General features: G+C 41.7%; 1 protein-coding gene across 11 annotated transcripts in view; it reads right to left on the bottom strand.

Annotated features, from left to right (window-relative positions):
• Positions 1-22,846, bottom strand: part of Atp8b4 (ATPase phospholipid transporting 8B4 (putative)) — a 204,028-nt gene that overhangs the window by 94,537 nt on the left and 86,645 nt on the right. For all 11 annotated transcript variants that reach the window (XM_039106842.2, XM_063285310.1, XM_039106844.2 and 8 more), the window contains 3 exons: positions 22,774-22,846; positions 14,019-14,089; positions 11,088-11,170 (listed from right to left, as the gene is read on the bottom strand). In XM_039106842.2, coding sequence (XP_038962770.1) covers positions 11,088-11,170; positions 14,019-14,089; positions 22,774-22,846 — 227 coding nt within the window. The remainder of the gene's footprint in view (positions 1-11,087; positions 11,171-14,018; positions 14,090-22,773) is intronic.

Below are 22,846 nucleotides of genomic sequence, written 5' to 3' on the forward strand. Positions count from 1 at the left end.
GGGGTGGGGACATCCTTGTGGAGACAGGGGAGGCAGGGAGGAGGTATGGGATGTGGAACAGTTGCAGGGTGGATGGGGGGATAAAATCTGGAGTGTAAATATATAAATAAGTGAAATAAAAGAAAAAATCTTTTAAAGTACTTATCTTTACTCTTAGGATATACCAAAATGACATTTTACCAGTATAAAATGGTAGGTGTCCACGTTTTTCTTTTCACTGTTCTGTGAACTGCCGAAAGGGTTAACAAAGATGCCACAGTTTTTTACTTCAAAACAAAGGTTAAACAGTTTTCTAACTTCATAGGAAGGACTTGGGGGTCCTAGCATACCACACCCCAAAGAAATCTGACTTTCATTTGCTCTGTAAGTCAAGACCACTTTTAAGGGCCGCGTGCCTCTTACATTGATTTGATTCAGAATCCTGTGGACTCTCAAAGGCACCACAGAGTTTCCTCAACCCAGACAGAAAATGTTCCTTTTGGGGATTTCGTTGTTGTTGTTGTTGTTGTTGTTGTTGTTGTTGTTGTTGTTGTTGTGTTTGTGTTTGTAATTTCAAGAAAGGGAATGCTCATTCCAAATCAATGAACTGATTCATTCCATCATTTCAAACAAAACATGCACATTGAGCATTGGGGTTGTCTGGCTAGAAAGGGGAAACAGAAATGATTTTCATGGGCCCTTCACAAGATGTAACTACTAGATTCATATACATCTGCAAATAAGTGGGCTACATTTTTAGAAGTAATGGCTACAAAGATATAGAAGAATGGAATTCTGGGAACGTACAGAGGAAAGAAGGAAAAGAGACAGGGAAAGGGGAAAGGGGGAGGACGGGTGGAAACGTCCAGCTCAGGTCAGAATCAGAGGTAAGATTAGCTGGCATCTCGCAAGTTTGCTGTCTCACAAGCCACAAAAGGGCATTTTAAAACCAGAAGCCAAAAAGGTGGTTTGGAAAATAAAAAAGAGGAAGGAGTCAATCTTCAACATTGGTTGAGAAAACCAGAGAAGCCAAGATTCCATCTAGGTCAGCTTTTTGTTGCTGAACTGGAAACCTGACAATAGCAAATGAAGAAATGAGTCGATAGAGATTTGGACTCACAGCTTTGGAGATTGCTGTTCATAATCAATTGGTCCAGATACTTGGAATCTGCGGTGGCACGTTACGGAAAGAGTGTGTGGAAAGCAATTTGCTTCTCCTACAGTACATTTCAAGGACACACACAACGGCTATGACCTCCCGACAGGCCATGCATCCTGAAGCTCCACTCCACACAATAACACTGGTCTGGGTACTGTGCCATCACTGAGACCTAAGAACTAAAGCAAAGCAGATAGGACCTCTCTCCAGGCTACCTTCTGAGACTGAAGAGACTTCCTGTTATGCTGGCCCTTCCTAGAATACCACTCTCCTCCTGGAACTCATAGATGCAGCCTGATCACTCCCGACCAGCCAGGCTGATCCTATTTCAAAAACACAAAAAAGAAACCCTCTCTAACCCCCCCCCTCACCATTTCCTAATTGGCAAAAAGTTGGCCTAAAGTGCCTCTATTTGGTCATTCTCTGAGCCTTCCCAGACAGCAATGAGAGCCTGCTAGCCTGGATTTCAAAGAGACAACCTGTACAAGGTTGCTTCTTAGACCAAGTAGCTGAATTGTGGTTAGCTCTCGTTATAGCTTATTTGTTTATTTAAAAGTAAATTAGAGCTGATTTGAACTGGCTCAAGTCATTTGGAAAACTATGTTGTGGCCCCAGAGGCTTTTTTTTTTTAATTCTCAGATTTCGTGATCATCTTTTCCTTGACCAATTAATTTTATTTCCGAGTTTCACGTAACCTTGAATTGAGGAGGTCTCACCAGCAAAACCTGCACAAGTAACAGGCTGACAGAAGCCCTTGAAGTTTATTCCAGTTTCTTCACCCAAGAGTCAATTTTCCAAACTTCAAACTTGGCCACTGTTCAAAAACAATGTGCTTTGAACAAAAAACAACACGATACACGCCCTTGCCAATAACGATATAAAAAGCGGTCCGTTTGATCATTTTCATTGTCGTAAGCAAAGGCTGACGAGGAGGTAAATTCAACCTTGAACATTTTGGCTAACCATGTCCAGCAAGAAGACATGCTCACATCTGGCTTACACTGAGGGTGCCTTTCTGCACAGGGATTATAGGGCCAAGTTCAACATGAGCTACTGGAAGCCAAATCCCAGCATAACTTTCTAAGAGTGTGGCCCCAAGTTCTAAACACAGGGTCCCATCACAACAAAACATTGGGAGCAAAGCCAAACTATTTTTACCTGACAAAAAAAAAGGAAATGCTGTTCCCCATTTTGTAGTTCTACTGGCATAAAATATGAAAGTTCCCATATTTCTTCCTCTCTTTCTAAAGGAGCGACCAGCTTCCTTCGTGGGAAATACCATGCTCATCTCTATGCATTTCCACAACTTACCGTACTGTCTACGTAATTAAAATCTTAAAATACTTGTTGGAGACATAGTTGAAAAAAAGTGGTTTCAAGAAAGGAGTTGTGGGACTGGACAGAAAAGTCAGTAGCTAAGAGCACTTGCTGCTCTTACAGAGAACCCATGTTCACTGTCCTCCATCCTCAGGACAGCTTTAACTCCGGTGTCAGGGGACCCGATGGCTTCTTCTACACCTAAGAGCACCAGGTACATGCTTGGTATATTCATGCAAATAAAATACTCAAATAATTTTCTTTCAAAGGGAAAGAGGTTGAAAGGTGACATGGTTATTACTGCAAATCAACGATAAATTAAAAGGCAGGTATATTTTTACAGGAATCGTGAAAATGGGATTTGAATACCAAATATCTTAATATTACCTAACTGTAACAGAAGCCAGGTAGGATGATGAAAACAGGTAGTCACCTTAAAGCTCATCAGAAACAAGCAAAAATATTTCCGACCAACAAAGCTTAAGAACCAAGAGAGACTGTCCTGGGACCCTGCTTTCTTCTTTCCAATTCCATCCGAGGAAGAGATGGGAAATGGCCGGAAAGTGTGAGAAAGCCATTTGGGGGAAAATAAGGTCATTTGTCACACAGTCATCTTAGTGGGAAATGATAAAATGGAGGAGGGATGCTGCAATCATGAGGTGTAAACATAATCAAGGTAGTTAAACCTCATTTTCCCCTCTAAAGAGAAAGGACGTGAAAACCCTTCCCAGTTTACCCATTATAATGACTATACTGAGCAAATCTACAAGGTTATATTTTGAAGTTTCCTTGGCATTTTAAATTCCAAATTCATCCTGCTGGATCGTTGCTTAGCTACCAATTTGACAAGTCTCTCCAACTATTTACTTAAAGAGGAAATGTGGAGTTTACTAATAAAAATCGTTAGTATACAATATCCCAAGGTTTTTACAAAACTAATTAGCTTTACTTTTTCTGCATATTATTAGTGATGTTTCTGGATTGTCTACTGCAACACTTCCACAGGACAGGCTACCATTATTAGGGTACCATTATTGCTAGTCAAGACTTTCCCTAGCCAAGAAGTTCTCACTGTTTAGGCAATTACCCAACTACTGCTGGGCTGGTGACTGAAATAACTTTTTCCCTTAAAAAGAGAGTTTCTACCGAGACAGAAGGAACACCCATTCAGAGCCTGCCCCACATGTGGCCCATACATATACAGCCACCCAATTAGACAAGATGGATGAAGCAAAGAAGTGCAGGCCGACAGGAGCCAGATGTAGATCGCTCCTGAGAGACACAGCCAGAATACAGCAAATACAGAGGCAAATGCCAGCAGCAAACCACTGAACTGAGAACAGGACCCCCGTTGAAGGAATCAGAGAAAGAACTGGAAGAGCTTGAAGGGGCTCGAGACCCCATATGAACAACAATGCCAAGCAACTAGAGCTTCCAGGGACTAAGCCACTACCCAAAGGCTATACATGGACTGACCCTGGACTCTGACCTCATAGGTAGCAATGAATATCCTAGTAAGATCACCAGTGGAAGGGGAAGCCCTTGGTCCTGCTAAGACTGAACCCCCAGTGAACGTGATTGTTGGGGGGAGGTTGGGGAGGGGAACACCCATAAGGAAGGGGAGAGGGAGGGGTTAGGGGATGTTGGCCCGTAAACCAACCGGGAAAGGGAATAACATTCGAAATGTAAATAAGAAATACTCAAGTTAATTAAAAAAATAAAATAAAATAAAATAAAATAAAAGAGAGAGAGTTTCTAAAGCCAAAGGATGAGATTTGAGTTCTTGGAGGCCACGCCCATGTAGAAACCATGTCAACACTGGGTGATGAGCCACCCAGCATTAATACCACAATGGCCATATTAGTCCCATCAGCCGAAGAAAATTGGTCTTCGTGTCTTTTAATAAGATCTACGGTCCCATGTATCTGCTGCGTTGTGTCGGACTGGACGTCTGTCCATTTGCCTGGGAGTTTTCAGGTAAGTTTTGTAAAGTCACAAGGTGCTAACCAAGTCCATTTATTTATTTGCTTAGTTAGTGATTTACCTATTTATGTGTTTTAACCAAGAAGAGATGTCATTTTTCTTTGTTTGAATTACACACATGCTATTCTTTACAGAAAAGACCACAAAATACACAAAGATTCCTAACTAGAGAGTCAACCCTTTTCTGGTTCAGAACTGGTACTAACAGTCATACAAAATATGTAAACGTGTCACTAGTTGCAAAACACAGACCACAGTCCAGTCAGGAATAATATACAAAAGATTCTTGAACGCATTCAGCCACATGTATATTAGGGGATTTCCCCAAGGTGTAAAAATGTCTGGTTTACAAAAATGTAATTAACAAGTATTTCCATGTGTTTGTTTATAAATGTTGTTTGGTTCCCACAAAACATCATGAAAGCCTAGCCAAGCTAAATTTTTTGTATATATTATTAGATCAAATTATGTATTTTTCTTACAAAGTTCAACAGAATACATATTATTCAGATATGTAAAGTAGATAAGATATTAATTCGAATGGGAACTCTTCAAATAAACAGATTCACCTACCAAAACTTCCTCCTAGTCTGTGTTTGGACAGTAACTCTAAATTCTTGATCCTGATGAAATTCTAAGTCACTGAGAGCTTTGATACTTTAAAATATAGAGAGATAGCTTGATTTCTCATAATCAGCTTACCTCACATTTAAAGGTTTTTCATTCCCCTCATAATCTAAGCTGTGATACACTGCCCTCCGTTTCTAATGCTGCCTTCCAGCTTGCGGTTTAGAGCCTGTGGTTTTGTGTCCTTTCTTAGAACAGGGTTTTCCATCAGTCCTTGGTTTGCACTCTGACTCCTCTTCTTAACAGTCATATGGCATAGGGAAGACCTGAGTCTCAGGTTCCCTGTGCACAAATTGGTGTTAGTGATAATTTTTCCTTCGGGGACTGGAAAGATGAAGTTGGGGAGATGGCTCAAAGGTTAAAGCATTTGCTGCACAAGAACGTGGGTCTGAGTTAAGATGTTTGACACTAAAAAAAAAAAAAATCAGTCATGAAACCGTGTGACTATGTAATCCCAGTGTTGGGAAGTAGAGACCCACTCTTGTGGTTCGTTGGCCAGCCAGCCTGCTCAACTGATGAGCTTCAGGCTCAGTAAGAGACTCTGCCTCAAAAAAACGAGAGCAATAGAGAAAGACACCCAATGGACACATAAACACATAAGCACACTCACCTGCATGCACACCTACATACACACATGTACACACACATATATCTGTACATATACACATATGCCAGTCTTACAAATGCATAAAAGGTTGTATGTATTTGAAAAGATAACTTACAATGTACAGTGAGTGCTTGTTCCTGGTATCAATATCATGTTTTGGGCCTGAGGGCATTAGCAATCACCCAATTAAAGGCTTCTTTGGAAAGAGCTCTAGTGCGTGTCTATCTTCTCTACCGGCTTCAGGCTCTGTGAATGAGAAACCTGTGTCCTACCAACCACTGTCTCCACACAGACTCTTTTGCCCTGTATGAAATATACATTTGTCACACAAATAAATGTACAAAAGAATGGATGAATGGACATGAAGTCATAAATAGCTCTGGATGCAGAAATAAACGAGTATACAGGAATTGGTCAGAAGCATCCTGTAGCCCAACACACCTCATATTTGATTGCAGTTTGACTAGAAGTCCTGGACTTGCTGCTCCAGTGGGGATTTCTCTAAGAATAGGAGTGAGGATTCAGATTTTCTGATATTTTTCAGGGTAGATGTGCATTTATATTATAGGGACAGAAGATGGTGGCTTGATGCTAACATCGTTTGGGAAATATTAGAAGAAAAAAGACCACAGAGTAACTAGAAATAAAAAAAACTGTGATATCCAGATGTACCCAGAAGTCACAAGCAATGTGTGTGTATGTATGTGTGTATGTATGTATGTATGTATATATATATATATATATATATATATATATATATATATATATATATACATGTGTATGTATGTACTTACAAATGCAGCACAGCATAAGCGAGGACCTGCCTCACACATGGGTAATATCTGTTTCAACTTTCCAAAATTTAGCAGGATACTTCCAAAAATATGTAATGCTGATATCATACTCTTAATGTAAGCTGAAAGATGAAACATTGGGTTTTGATTCCCATGACATATGGAAGTTTTTTCACTAGAAAAAAAACCCTGAAATTTATTGACTTCTCTTTTTATGTTAATGTGTTATTTTAGACCATTTTGGACTTGTATGCAAGGAATCATGATTATACTCACATCTCCAAACCCTCTCTTCTAATACTCCTATTAACCCTTCCATCCTGGTTATCCCTTCTGTTCTCCTTTTCTGTGTGCCTACCGGCCCTGTGCAGGTAGTCTGTTCGTGTTTGAAAGAGGCAGCTCCGTCCCAGTCTCTGACTCTTACAGTCTCTCCACCCTCTGTCCCACAATGCTCCTGGGGTTTGACCGTGGTGATAAAGATGTCCTCTTTAGGGCTGAGCAGTCAATGGTCACTTGCTCTCAGCACCTTGATCTTCTGCATGTCCCCATCTTTGACGCTCTTCCACTGCAAAAGGTGGTTTAAGTGCACGTCCAATTTACCAAAGCTTCAGGAGCAGATTCACTCTACAGCCAATGACCTCCCTAGCTTTTTGCAAAGTTTATACCACCAAGCATGGATTCCTTCCGATGAAGCAGATCTCAAATTCATCCAAAAGTGATTGATCACCCCAGAATACTCTCATACCAGTGGACATGAATTTCGGGCCAGGTAAGTATCGTCACACACATAATCAACAGCTGGGTAAGATAAGATCATTGATTTTTTTTCCCAAAAAACATGCTGCACAGCACCTCCCAACACCTTCTGGTGCCTTCTAATGCTTTGGACATGAGCCAGAAGAAGGAAATCTCCTGCTCAATTTCAGCTTTATCGTTCTATGTTCTATAAACAAATCCATGAGGTGTCGTCAGCACTAGTAGTTTTACTGTCTGGTTCTGATGAGCAACCGAGAGCAACGGCAATTGTCAGACAAGAGTGATGGTGACAGTCAACCAACAGTGATCAACCAAGAGTAATGGTGACAGTCAGTTCAACAGTGATGGCTATAATCAACCTACAGTGATGACGATAGCCAGCCAAGAGCGATGGTGATAGGCTGTGTTCTGCCAACTTCTAGGTGCTAAGCATTCACTTTCTCTGTTTGGATAACCCAATTCCAATGATAGGTTGGGGGCTGTTCCACCTCCATATGATGCCTTAGTGAGGCTGCCACTGCACTCTTTCGCTTGTGGAATTCTTCATTTCCAGCTTAATTTCATTTTGAGTTGTTTTTAGCAATTGTATCTATTCACTGAATTTTATCCTCATATCCTGAATTGACTTTCTGATTTTAGCATATGCTTGTGTGTATGCTTCTGGAATTCATTCAGTGTTTTATCACTGTCTTCTTTAAATCCCTACAGGAATTTGCCCATACCCTTTGTGACATTCCTTGAATGAATGTGTGTGTGTGTGTGTGTGTGTGTGTGTGTGTGTGTGTGTGTGTACACATTCCAATTATTTTTTGAGTTTTGTCTAGATAGCTTTCATTTGGGACCATGTATGTGTGCTGTGCATGAGTATATGTGTGCTTACGTATGTATAGGTGTATGCTTGTGTTCATGAATGTGAACTTGGATACTGAACCCAGAGCTCCCAGAGCTCACCATCTCAGGTAGTCTGGCTGGCCAGCTTGCTCACAGAATTCCTTGTCTCTGCTTCATACATGATGGGATGAAGGTAAGCCACCATTCCCATCTGAATTTTATGTGGGTCATTTTCATGCAGCAAGCACTTTACCCATTGAGTCATTTCTCAGCCTAATCTTGGTTTTTATGTTGGTTTGCACATCTTTCATCAGCTGCAGCCCTTGGTATGGGTCTCTGACGCCACTGTGTTGAGTGGATGTTTAAGTCTCTGCTTGCTATTTTTGGAGCTTGGTTGGTTCTGGATCAGCTGGGTGAGGTTTGAAGTTTAGTGGAGATGATTCAGTCCTGATTTGCATGTGAGGCAGCTGAGGTGATCCCAGCGAGGCTAAGTCATGCTGTGACTTCTGACCCCACTGGCAGGTACTTATTTGAGTTAGCAGAGAAGGTGAGCCAGGGTGGCAGGCATGAGCCTAAAGAGAGTAGGCTTAAGGTACCTGAAGCAACAGAAGCATGGTCTCTGGCCTGAGTAGTTGTCAGGAACTCTGCACAGATCCTCAGAAGCAGGTTAAGATGCCAGTGAAAAGAGGAGGTGTGGCCTCTGACCTGAGGAGGCAGGAGCTCCATGTGGGTTCTTCAACACTGGAGATTGGGGTTCCAAAGGATTTGACATTTTCCCTGTCAAAATCCTAAAATGCCAGGGTTAGATGTTGCAGGCACGGGAGGCCAGGTGGCCATGTCAGGAAACCCTCAACAAACAGCCACATCTGTCGTTTCCTAATAGTCCTTACAGTGACACCAGGGCTCATGAAATACCAAAGGAAAAGATGGGCAAAAGGTACTGTGTCTCCTTCATCCCACCTTCACCCTTAATCCAAGTTCCTTGGCTACAAAATGGGGTCATCTACCCCACCCACATGAGTATTGACATGATCAGGAAATTAATTTTACTGTGTTCACAGCACCGAGAGTGCAGGGTTGCTTATAAAAGCATTGTAGTCTGGGCTACCTGCGCCAATAGCTATATAAAGGAAGGAAACAGTTAAAACACCACTTTATGCTTCCTAGTGGTTAAGAAAACTAAAACCCTTAGACTTGTGCCTCGTTATAGGCTGATGAAGATATAAAGGCACAGCTCTGCCAGGGAAGAAATGAGCAATGGCATCTGATATTTAAATTGCCTTTTTAGGGCTCCAGAAATAGTCAGCACGGTATTTTAAGAAGAATTTTGATTTGTGAATACAATTTACTTTTCTCGGACTTACATAATAGTAACATTTCATTGAAAAAAACTACTTCATTAGAAAATTTGTAGTTTGTTTTATTATAATCAAAATATTTCTTGGGCTATTCAAAGTTTCCTGGATACTCCTCGAAATTAAATCTTAATTTGGAAGAATATTTTTCTATAAACATTTATTACAACAACAATCATTAAAGAGAGATTAAAATATTAACATAATCCAGGCAGAATTTACAAGCAAATGCCAAGCACAGACCATATACATTCTGAAATGTGTGTTGGAAAGGATTCAAATAAACTTCCTGACCTTTAACTCAAGGGGCACTGCCAAGACCCCTTATCTTCATTATTTCTCAGTAAAATCCAAAGAAAACACCTCAGAAGGAGAGTCTTAAGTTCATAAGACTCTAAAAAGTCAAGTCAAGGAAAAATGATATCCAAAACTAAACTTGCTACTTAGTAATGCAAAAGGCTTTTGAGGGATGGCAGGAAAGCCTCAGTCTCCCTTGGTTTTGATGTACATAGCCCTACAATTAGTATTTCTTTCTTTTACTTTTAAGGGAATTTCTTTGTGGTCATGGTACCATAAAATGCAGCTATCTAGAGGAGGTAGTACCTAGAGACCTTCTGTGGATCTTAAAATAATGTTAGCGCAAGATACAGCCAGACACATGTAGAACCAAGGATATGCTGAAGAGGTGGGTCTGGGTTGAATGCAATATGATGATGATGGTGGTGGTGGTGGTGCTGCTGGTGCTGGTGCTGGTGCTGCTGGTGATGGTAGTGGTGATTGTGGTAATGGTAGTGATTGAGGTGATGGTAATGATGATAAAAACATGGTCTAAAATATAGGGCAACTGATGGCTGACTATAACTTGGTGATTTTCATTGACTTCCTATAGGTTTCAAGACATTATGCCACTATGCAAAATATAGGAGCTCTGCCTTTAGGAGTAATTATCTAGGTTCTTGGTTTTGTCATGGAGCCCTTGGATGAAAGGCCAGACCTAAGACTGGAACTAAAATGCCAACTTGTTTACGCTCAGCAAGTCTGTGCCAATCTCCAGGAGGCAAAAGGCTACCAAAGGAAGGGCACTGTGGGCAGGAGGGAATGGGACGCACAAAAGACATGAGGCTGTGCTGGGTGGTGACTTGATAAGTCTTTAGCATGAGCATAAATGGCAGACACCAAAGCCTGAAGAATTTTATGCTCGCCCATTAAGTTAAAAAAAGAAAAGGAAAGAAAAGAGAAGAAAAGAAAAAGGACATAAGTGGGATCTGTCTTAGTTTGGGTTTCGTTGCTGTGAAGAGACACAGGCAATTCATAGAAAGGTAAACATTTAATTGGGGCTGGCTTACAGGTTCAGAGAGTCAGTCCATTATCATGAAGGCAGGAACATGGCAGCATCCAGGCAGGCATGGCATGGGAAGAGCTGAGATCTTGATCTGAAGGCCAGTAGGAAAAAACTGGCTTCCAGGGAGTTAAGAGGGTATCTCAAAGCCCACACCCAAAGGGGCACATTTCCTCTAACAAGGCAACAAGGCCACTGCTATTCCAACAAGGCCACACCTAATAGTGCCACTCCCTGGACCAAGCATATATGAACCACCACAGGATCTCAGATTACTAGCTATTATACTGCCTTCTGGCTTTTAGATGTTTTTTTTCTTTTGTCTGTTTAAAGCACTTACCATCAAACTTTGCAAGGCTACTGATATCCGCTCCAAGTTCTGAGGTGACAGGTAGTGCTTGACGAACTTTCAGGTTTGTTTCCCTGTTAAATGAAAAAGAACATGAATTTTTATATGAAACAATTCAACAGTCTCCTACTAAAGTGATCTTATAGGGGGCAGTACACACAGAATCTAAGTGAAGAGACCCACAACGTGCGCGCGCGCACGCACACACACACACACACACACACACACACACACACACACCCATACCATCTCAGCAAAACAAGTGAGTGCCTCAGGATCTACAGCTGGCATTCTACTTACTCACAATGATGTGTGTAACAACACAGAGATCTGCTTCGAATTTGTGTTCAAACGAACACAGAACATAAGAAATACGGTCTCATTCGAACCTACTCACACACACTAGATGAGCTATAAACACTGGCACTAGGAACACCACTGCCAAATGGAGGCCAGGATCACTCAGACGTCTGCTATCTATGGAGTTTTGTTTGCAAAAAGGACAGCCATGGCTACTTTTACAGTAGCTGAACTTTTAATGGGGAAAACAATGCAGCTTTCTTTCTTCTTAGAGTACCAATTCAAGAAACCCTTGTTGGTTGTTGCCAACAAGCCAGGCAGATCACAGAGAACTGTTCTTATGAACGGGACCACACACCCATTAGATAGCAGACACTGCTGCTAACAGCCATTGGCCGCCGGGGACTGTACGACCATCTCTCCTATACTGTGTTAAAGAGAGTGTCATGCCAGCTCCCTCAGAATTCTTTCCTCACCCCTTCAACAAACTCTAATCTGTTTTCCCGAAATCATGTGACCTTAGGACTAGCTGGTTCTACTTGGCACCATCCTCTGAAGAATCGATCGGCCTAGTCGTTCTATTAATAAGGTGTTCCTTTTGTTACTGAGCAGTACCCCACAGTGCTCCAATATGCTCGACCATTTGCACACAAATTCAGAAAGCTATCTGAATTGTTCCTTTTCTGATGTAAGAGAAGCATGTGCCCTGAGTATTCACTATACAGTTTATGGGAACCTAAGTTTTCATTTCTCTGAATGAAAGCCCAGTTTGCCAGACTGAAATTGCTGAGTTGGGCGGTACTTTTATGTTCCGATTTTAAGGCACCAACAAATTATTTTTCCAGAACGAGCATCGCACTTCATGTTCCCCCTGGTAACAGGAGAGCGGCTCCACCTATCCAAATCTCTGCCAGCTTTGGAAATGTCACTGCTGCTGGTGCTCGTGGTTCTGACAGACCCGTGGTGACAGACCCTTGTGATAGTCATTTGTATGTCACTAATGACGTTGGGTAACTTTTCCTGTGCTTGTTTGCCCACTGCGTGTCCTCTTGGTCAAATGTTTATTGAAGTGTTACAAAATGCCTATTTCCTAATTAGGGTGACTTTTTTTTCTTTTAGTTTGTAAAGCATCTGTTTATAGTCAAGGTAATTCAGGTAGATACTTTGCAAATAGTGTCTACATGTTAGTAAGTCATTACTACTTCCTGTTAGTAGGACTTTCATAGATCAAAAAATAAATTTGATGAAATCCAGTCCCTCCCCCCACTCTCTCTGCCTTGCTTGAGGTTTGCAGATTAACTGATGTGTTCAAAGAACCAACCATGTGCCTGAGTTTTACTTTCCTCTGTCTATATCAGGTTTGTAGAATTTTGCTCTTGCTTACATTGAATTTATTTTGCTATTTTCTAGCTTCTCAAGACAGAGTGGACAATTGACCTGAGGCTAGCTGTCCTTTCAAGTGTATGAATGGCCTCAGCGATATTAAGATTCCCCTTAATGCTGCTTTAGCTGTGCCTAAACCAGGCCTGCCCAAACCTGGGTTATACAGGATGAACTACTCCAATATCTCAACAACTTGAGAAACACTGGCTAAAACTGTATGCTTTGTGTTGTCCAGTTGAGTCCTGCCTTTACTCTTTAGCAGCTTGAGGAAGTTACCTATCTATCTGAGCCTTGGCTTCATGCTTTGTGCAGTGAGTCTCATACAATACACACATCAGGACTGTGTAATAAACCTCCCGAGTTATACATATTCAGATGGACAGTGCCTACACAGTGTGAACTGTGCACATACAGACAGTGCCTACACAATGTGAGCTGTGCCCAGACAGACAGTGCCTACACAGTGTGAGCTGTGCCCAGACAGACAGACAGTGCCTACACAGTGTGACCTGTGCACATACAGACAGTGCCTACACAGTGTGAGCTGTGCACAGACAGACAGTGCCTATACAGTGTAAGCTGTGCACAGACAGACAGACGGTACCTACACAGTGTGAGCTGTGCACAGACAGACAGACGGTGCCTACACAGTGTGAGCTGTGCACAGATAGACAGACGGTGCCTACACAGTGTGAGCTGTGCACAGACAGACAGATGGTTCCTATACAATGTAAGCAGTCAATGGTGTCAACCAGACAATGGAATCTTCTGGAACAGAACAGCTAAGTGGTCAGTAGCTGAACTCCCAAATGGTAGCTGAACTCTCAAAGCCAGTGTCAACATGGCATCATATTCTCCGCTCTTGTCTCGCCGTGTCTTTATTTGCCTTTTAAAACTGTCTTAGTCTTTCTTCTCGGGAGCCTCTCATTTTCCTTAGAAAATGAAGTTTAAACAAATGAAACCCCCAAAAGGAACCTCACTGAAGTATACTGGTGTAAAATTAATCCCGTTCACATAAGCCAAGTGTTTCTGAAAAAAAATATGCTGAAGAGATAAGTCAGAGTTTTCCAAATAAATTCAGGAGGGAAATTGTTTCAGAATTATTGCCAAGTAAACAACAAAGGACTTTACAATTTAGATTTCTAAGTTTTACAAGGAAATGCAGAAGATGTAAGTCTGACCTCTAAGGACGTTTAGGTCACACTGCAGTCCAAGCAGCCACTCCAATTTAGTACTTACCCATCAAGCTCTGCTGTTTCAACGTAACAGAGACCGTGTGGCTCACTGCTTGACAGGAGCAGCAGGTCGGCCTGATTGAGAAACCGAAGCAGAAGGACGGGTAAAAATCAAGGTTGTTGAAACCTCCCCATCCTGCATCACCCTCCATAGCCCTGGCAACACCGAGGAGAGAGGCACACCCTCCCACTCCCTTGCCACCACACTTCTGGACCATCAGGGTATGAGCAGGCCTCCTGGCAACATGCAAACTGCTAGTGATTTGTCTTGCCGGTTTCGAAAGTCGTACATGAACTCTGTTTTCTCTGGATTTAATAATTTCTTATGAAAAACAGAGATCTCTTTCCCTCCTCACCTGCTGGTATCTGAGGAGAGCAAAGTAGGGAAGGAATCAAGGGGGTGAAGAAGCACTGATACAACAGAAGGAAAACCAGAGAAAAGAAGAAATAAGTGTCAACAGGAGCACCGTGGATGCACGGCGAAGGGACGAAGAAGCGATGGAAGAGTAAAACACAAGAAAGGCAGAAGTAGGACCCACGCGGCGATGGAAACGAGAAAAACGAGGGAAAGTGGGGCCCACGCAAAGCGCAGAGAAGGTGCTCTGGAAAATGGCGCTTTAGAAAAGTCATCACCTCAGTTTAGGTTGTGAGCCTAGCCTTTAATGACTGAGCCATCTCCTTGACAGGAAGCCACCAAAAGGAACTCTTGCAAGTGTGATGGAGACAGTGAAGTTAGCTCTCCACCACTGGTGGCTGGCGTGCGTGCGGCAAGGGAAGGGCTCAATCCTATTTAAGGGGCAGGGCACAGAGAGTTTGACCGTGCTCCAGTGAGTACACAAATTGGATTTGGGGGATTTTTTTCTATTTATTTTTATTTTTACTTTTTTAATTTTACATCCCTGGGGGGAGGTCGTAAGGGTCAGGGGCAGATGTGGGAAGGACTCAAAACTGAGTTTGATCAGGGTGCATGATGTGAAATTTCCAGAGAGTCAATAAAAATGTTATATTGGAAAAAAACTAAAAAGAGCAAGAGTGGTGACCAATGTTATAAAACCAAGCTTTGAAGGTAACATGTTCCAAATATACTCCAAGAAAATGCTAAAATAAGATCTGAATACTTCTAAATGTTACTGAATAAAACATCTAAAGATTTCCCAAAAAAGGGAAAGAAAGGGCATCGTAATTCACTTTTAGAATTCTGGCTGTTTTGGAAACGGTTTTGTTTTTTCTCACATTAAAATTTTTATTTTAAAATAAATGTAATTCTGAAGGATTCCTCTCAAAAGAACTGACTGACCTAAGTTTCAGCAACTTCTTATGAAACTTTAGCCTAACAGATCTCTACCTGTGTCTGAAAGTTAACAGAAGTCTCTAAACGCTTTCACTTTGAAAAACATCACAACTGTTTTATCTTCAAGTCTTAGATGTTCAAAATCAATCCACCCACTTAATTGTCTGGATTGTTTACATTATCAACTCAAACACAGGCTGGGGGAGATGATGAGCATGGTTTTGTCTCAACGAAGGCTCCGTGACAGCTCCTAGAGGAACAAATGCGTTGCATCCTGGTGACTCGAGAGAGAGCTCTGAAGGAACCATCCCAGAAACCAATCAAGGCAGAAACTGCTTTGTGAGCCTCTCAGTGTGTTCAGTGCAAACCCACACAGAGATCGTGTCCAACTGTAACCCACTCTTGCACCAAAGCTCACCTAATCCCGACCCAAAAAAGACAGTCTCTTTGCTGTGAGCGTAGATTCGCCTCGATCTCGAATGATGTGTTTGAGTTTCACCATGTCCTGGCAGACAGCATGACAGTGGGAAAGGTAAATGCCCTTTAGTGCTATGGCTGTACATCATAAGGATAGAAAGGTAACTTTAAATGAAAATGAAAATTCCTTCATTGTGATCATACAAAATTAGAACTCTTTAGGATACATAGATAAAGATGTCTGTTGGTATCTGGTGTTGCTTTTCTTCAGAGCTCTGCGTCAATGATAATGCAATGTCCCTGTTCAATATTGAATCTGGCTGTGTTGACGCTTCCTTTGCAGTAAACCAGGACAGATCCACCTCAGGCCTAGCCAAGCGACTAAGATTCCACTGCCACCTAGTGGCTAAGGTCTCTCAACCAGCACTCACCCAACTAACTTCCCAGAGACTGAAACACACCTAGTACTTTAACCCTCCTGCCTAACTGTCCCTACTCTACCTCCCTGGAAACCTGCCTTCCTACCTCTTCCTAAACATTCTAATGTCACCTGTGCCTTTGATATCTCTGACACTTTCTCTCCTCGCTCACTCCCTCTTCTCTTCCCTACTACTAACCCTTAGAGGCTTTTTTAGTTATTAATTGAAGAGGATGTGTAGAAGAACGGGATTGACAGTGTCCATCCAGCAGAGTAAATTGTGGGAGTCATCATCACACAGTTAGACTTTCTAAGGCACTCTGCAATCCCCCTGAAAAGGAACAGGCAAAGAATTGTAGCAATAGCCTTACTAGTCCTTGGTCAAGCTTTTGTCAGAGGTGGTAGGCTGGTAGTGTGAGCAAAATACAGAAAGACCACAGCAGAGACATAGAACAGGGAAAGTGTGTTTGTTCAAATGCCTAGATGGACCAGGCCAAAGCCACCTTCTATTAACCCCTAGTCTTTTATTAGTTATTGATGAAATGACTCAGCAACGACTCCCACAAAGGAAGCAGCATGCAGCATAGTCCAACACAAACGCCTTTCCCCAGCTTTCATGGGCAAGAGAAAAACCCAAGCAGATACCTAGTGGAAGCATAAAAGTATTCCCATCAGAAGAAACTTGGGAATAACCTACTGGATTATCTTTGAGTCCTCAGAGCCAAACACATTGTCTCCAGGGTTTATTGGGTGTAAATGTTTGCTAAATTAAAGAATAAATGAAAGCACCAATGAATGGTATCAATCCACAGCCATCAAATTCTCTAAGAACTTATAAAACACTCTCACAACTGAATCGCTTCATTGCCTATGCAAATCTGTGAGGGGATAAGACTGTTCTCTATGTCTGCACAAGGAGCCTTCGTAAGTCGTGCCTCTCCCAGCAGGGAAGGGAGAAGGGACTCCCCTATATCCAGTGGTGAACTAAATTAAGTCTTGTGCAGTCAGTGGCCATCAGAGGTCATGGTCTCACCATGCCTACTTGAGGGACCTAAGACTAGAGTGCTGACATCACCCTCAACAATGCTCCAGGATTAAGTTATGGGGCTAGAAACAGGTCACAGCCCTGATCACAAGACAAACCTCTGCTCTGGTGGCTGCTTGGTGCTGGGATGACAGCTACGAGAAACAGACATGTCTCACTTTGCTTGGTATGTCTGTTTTGTCTGTTGCTGTTCAGAACATCCTGGTGCGTGAGTGTTGAAATACCAGAGCCATTGCAGAGGAAACGATGCATTTGTGGAACAATTGTGAGCATCACTTCGGGAGCTCCCAGGACCTTCTAAATTGTAGAGCTCTTCATCTTCGATGTCATACACATTATCCTTACTTCCAGTATAAAATACTAATCTAAAAACCCATGTATCATGAGTCATGTTTACGATTAAATCATAAAGTGAACGTGTGTGTGATTACAAGTAACATAATAATTCAAACTTTAAAATTTCAGATCCAGTTAGCATATGTTGTAAATCATTCACCGTGTGCTGGTTATATCATTTTGTTTTGCTTTGCTTTCATGATCAAAATTTTCAATAAAAAAATGATTGAAAATAAGAGAGGAGCCTGAGGAGATAGCCCGGTGCCTAAGAACACTTTCTTTGCAAACATGAGAACCTGAGGTTGGATCTCTAGCAGCCATGAATTCAGGCATGACCAGCTACCCGTGTAGACCCAATGCTACAGACCACTGAGACAGGCACACAATCAGCCTCGATGAAAGACGGCAGGCCCAGGGTCCAGTGGAATACCATGTCTCAATGGAATGAAGAGTAGAAGAAGACACTTGGTGTCTCCTCTGTGTCTCCAACACATCCACCAGTACAGCCAAGCACACCTGCATTCATATGTATATGCACACACATCCACACACATGAAAAAAACTTGTTTATAAAAGAAAATGAGAAAAGGGTGGTTGGTAAGAAGAAGAATGCTAGAGGAATAATAGTGTGCCCTTCTTCACACCCAAGCCCTTTCTCTGGGCAGAGCAGACTCCTTCCTTCTGAACTGGAGACTTAGAAATGGAGCATGGACCACTTACTTCTTTTACTTTCACTTTTGAGGGGAAAATGTGTTTTGTCCCTTTATTCTTTCACAAGAAGCTGGGTTTTATTAAAAATATTTAAGTCGTACAACCAAACCTTTAACTGCAGCAAACACGCAAAGCACATGTTTAGGGGAGGCTTTTCCACATGCGTCCCATGGCCAAATTCTCAGTGTCCAAATAAGCTCAGGATCTGTCACGGATTTGTCCCCACCACTGGTCAAGCAAGACAAGCTGGCACTAGTGCTGAGCGTGGGCCCAGTGTTAAAGAGAGCACAGTGCCGAACTCTAGGTTCAAAGTTTAACACCATCAAGAACTCTAATGTATTTCTCCTAATGCATGTTGACCTCATTGTGACATATGAATTATAAAATTTGGAGGTCTAGAATTCAGCCCCAAACTCTGTGCTTTTGAATTAACAGAAGAGAAGGGGGAGGCAGGGGAGAGGGGAAGGTGGAAGGAAAGGAGAAAGGGTGGGAAAAGGAAGTGTGTTAGTTCTTGTCCACTTGACACAAACTAAGGTCATCTAGGAAGAGAAACCTTAATTGAGGAAAATATGTGCATCACATACTCTAGGCAAGTTTTTTTTTTCCTTTCTTTTTCTTTCTTTTTTTAAGTGATTGATGTGGGAGGCCACAGCCCACTGTGGGAGGTGCTGTTCCTATGCATGAGGTGTGTGAAAGCGCAAGCCAAGCAAGCCATGAAGAGTAAGCCAGTAAGCAGCACTCCTCCATGGCCTCTGTTTCAGCTCCTGCCTCCAGGTCTCTGCCCATCTTGAGTTCCTGCCTTGTCTGCTTTCAGGAGGGACTTTAAGCTATAAACTGAAGTAAATCCTTCCCTCCCTGGTTGCTTTTGGTCGTGGTCTTTATCACAGCACAGAAAGAAACTAAACTAAGTCAGAGAAGAAACATGAAACAAAGGTAACTAATTCTCAGTGTGTCTAAAAAGTTCAGGTGAACTCCTTTTCTTGTCCAGAATTTACTGATAAACAGGTATAAATGGGCTGAAAGTTTAAACTTTGAACAGTAAATATGCACTAAAACTTAGCACTCCATGGATCATTTGGTTTCCAGTAGCCAGATCTGGAGCCCCTAATTCTAGAAACCCGACTAAAAGGAACTGTTCTGGAAAAAAAAAACACACACACAGACTGCAGTGCTTGAGGAGTGGGTGCCAGGGTGAGAGTTTCCTGATTCAACTTTTGGCTCTCCATTAGCAAGCTATTTGAGGAGAGCACACCTTTGTCTTACCACCTACAGGGTGGAAATAATGAAACAATAGAGAAACTGCCCTCACTGGGTCAAGATGAGCAGTAAGCTAGCTAATTCATATAAAGTGATTGTAATATTGGTATGTGACACAGTCTTAGCCACTGTGATCATTATCTTTATGACCAGGCTTCCCAAGGTCTACTCCAGAATAAAAAGCCCTAAATGTGTCTTTTCTAGAGATCTGTGACTGTCACTATAAAGACATAAGCCCCACTGACAGGTCCTGCCTCTGGGCAGCAGGGAGACAGGATACTTCTCTCTGGGGACTACAGTGCTTCATCTGTAAAAGCTTTGCTTACCTTTGAAACTATTTGTAGGTGTGGAATAGCTACACATAGACAACCCTTGTGTGAAGTGACTTGATTAGGGAAATGACACCCTTCACAATAGTCCCAAATAATATAAAATATCTTGGTGTGACTTTAACCAAGCAAGTGAAAGATCTGTATGACAAGAACTTCAAGCCTCTGAAGAAAGAAATTGAATAAGATTTCAGAAGATGGAAAGATCTCCGATGCTCATGGATTAGCAGAATTAATATAGTAAAAATGGCCATTTTGCCAAAAAGCAATCTACAGATTTAATGTAATCCCCATCAAAATTCCTACTTAATTCTTTATAGAGATAGAAAGAGCAATTTGGAAATTCATCTGGAATAACAAAAAACCCATGATATAGAAAACTATCCTCAACAATAAAAGAACTTCTGGAGGAATCACCATCCCTAAATTCAAGCTGTTCTACAGAGCAAAAGTCATAAAAACTGTATGGTATTGGTACAGAGACAGGCAGATACATCAGTGGAACAGAATTGAAGACCCAGAAATGAACCCACACACCTATTGTCACTTGATCTTTGACAAAGGAGCTGAAACCATCCAATGGAAGAAAGATAGCATTTTCAACAAATGGTGCTGGTTCAACTGGAGGTCAGCATGTAGAAAAATGCAGATCGATCCATTCTTATCACCCTGTACAAAGCTTAAGTCCAAGTGGATCAAGGACTTCCACATCAAACCAGATACACTCAAACTAATAGAAGAAAAAGTGGGGAAGCATCTCAAACACATAGGCACTGGGGAAAATTTCCTGAACAAAACACCAATGGCTTATGCTCTAAGATCAAGAATTCACAAATGGGATCTCATAAAACTACAAGGCAAAGGTCAACAAAACGACAACCAACAGATCTTTACCAATCCTACATCTGCTAAAGGACTAGTATCCAAAATATACAAAGAACTCAAGAAGCTAGACTCCAGAGAGCCAAATCACCCTATTAAAAATGGGGTACAGAGCTAAACAAAACATTCTCAGCTGAGGAATATCGAATGGCCGAAAAGCACCTAAAGAAATATTCAACATCTTTAGTCATCAGGGAAATGCAAATCAAAACAACCCTGAGATTCCACCTCACAGCAGTCAGAATGGCTAAGATAAAAAACTGCCAAGGTTGGACCCCCAGTGCAGGGTAATTTCAGGTTGGGGCTGGGGGTCAGGGGGGTGGATGGGGGAAAACACCCGTATGGGGGAGGGGGAAGGGATGGGGGCTTATGGACAGGAAACCAGGAAAGGGTATAACATTTGAAATGTAAATAAATATATCTAATAAAATAAAATTAAATTAAATTTAAAAAAAAAAAAGAGGTATCAAGGTGCCTCCGAGGACTTGGCAGATCCTTTTCTTCTCTTTAAGCAGGAGTCACAGAGAATAATGGAAAGTTTTTTTTTTTTTTTTGGTTCTTTTTTTCGGAGCTGGGGATCGAACCCAGGGCCTTGAGCTTCCTAGGCAAGCGCTCTACCACTGAGCTAAATCCCCAACCCCAAATGGAAAGTTTTTAAGTGTTCTCTTTACTGATAACAGTCAGAGCTGAGCATTGTGATTGTGGACCAAGGAGTCTTGCTTGTACTTTGCCAGAGGAGGAAGGGAGAGAGGAGATGTAAGGTATTAAGAGTGTGACTTTGGTGCCACTCCTCCATCAGGAAAATAATTCAGAGCAATTAAAATTCAAAACGCATTCTTATACTTGCCTCCTGGGACTTATTTCACAGACGGCATTGCAACAGTAAACAGACATTGATTCACAGCCAGTTCTTTTAAGCATCTACCTCCACCCCACCAACAGAGGGTGTTCTTTGGACAGGTGCTACCCCCTACTGTCCTGTTCCCACTCGTTAATGAGTGGGAAAGAAGCCAGATGTGTCATTTAAGTCACATAAAATGAAAGTACAATGACTATAAATGAGAACCCGGCAGACTGTCCCGAGTCTTCGAGAGGCCCAAACCACGGGGCACTATGAGACCTGTTTTGGCTGTCCTGACAACATCTTGCTTAGTTTTGTTTGGGTTTCCAGCTATTTTCCAAAACCTTAGGGTTGCCAGAGAATTAGCCACTTGAAGTGTGATCTCATCTGCAAATGGTTTGGTTACCCGGAAGTTCCTTCATGCATGCTCTTCGCGCATGCTCCTCTGCACTCTGAGCACCCAGATGGCGGGGTGGTAGGAGGGTGATTAGGAGATGGAGTGCCCGCATTCCCGACTGGGCTGTTGTTCTTTTAAAGAGATTTTAGGGCCATATTTTTCCATCATAAAATATCTCAAATTTAATGAAGAATGCAACTTGATTCATACAATTGCGTACAACACAAAATTTTTCCTAAGTGACCTAATACTTCGGATCTGTAACATTTTTAGAACCTTAGGTTTAACTTGAACTGCCGTTCCCTGTTTACATTTCAATGGCTGGATGAATTTTACTTAAGAAATCACAACATTAGTTGTTTACAGATATAAATTATGATGCCCGATGTTCAAAACACTCACTAATTCACATTTTATCAATTTAGAATCATAAGTTAAGCTTTAGCATGCTTTCTTCAAGTGTGGTACAGTTTAAGAACACTAATTGCAATATTAAGAAATAACATTCAAAATGTATGAAAACATTTTTAGGGTACTCAGGAACATTTTTAAACTCTTATTTACATAAACAATTCACATATTGACTTAGATTGTCCTGCATTTCTTGTGTTTTTGAGGGGAGGAGAGAGAAAGAAACCCTCTGCATTATCCAAGTCACGGTGTCTCCAAAAGTCACTCTTTTAAAGTATTTGTAATTGAGAATTTGTACTAATGTCTAAGGGTGAGCCCTCCTTGGTGACTCTAGATACGGTGCCTGTGGATTTAGTAAATCTGCCAACGCTTCAATGTGTGTTATCCTCATTTGAGATCAAGTCATACAATAGTGAATACTCACAGCGACAAATTGGTTGTTTTCTAATTTAATGATGTCTCCAACTTTAACGTTCATCCATTTTTCATTCTGCAGT

Source organism: Rattus norvegicus, chromosome 3, assembly GCF_036323735.1.
Source record: "Rattus norvegicus strain BN/NHsdMcwi chromosome 3, GRCr8, whole genome shotgun sequence".
Taxonomy (NCBI): domain Eukaryota; kingdom Metazoa; phylum Chordata; class Mammalia; order Rodentia; family Muridae; genus Rattus; species Rattus norvegicus.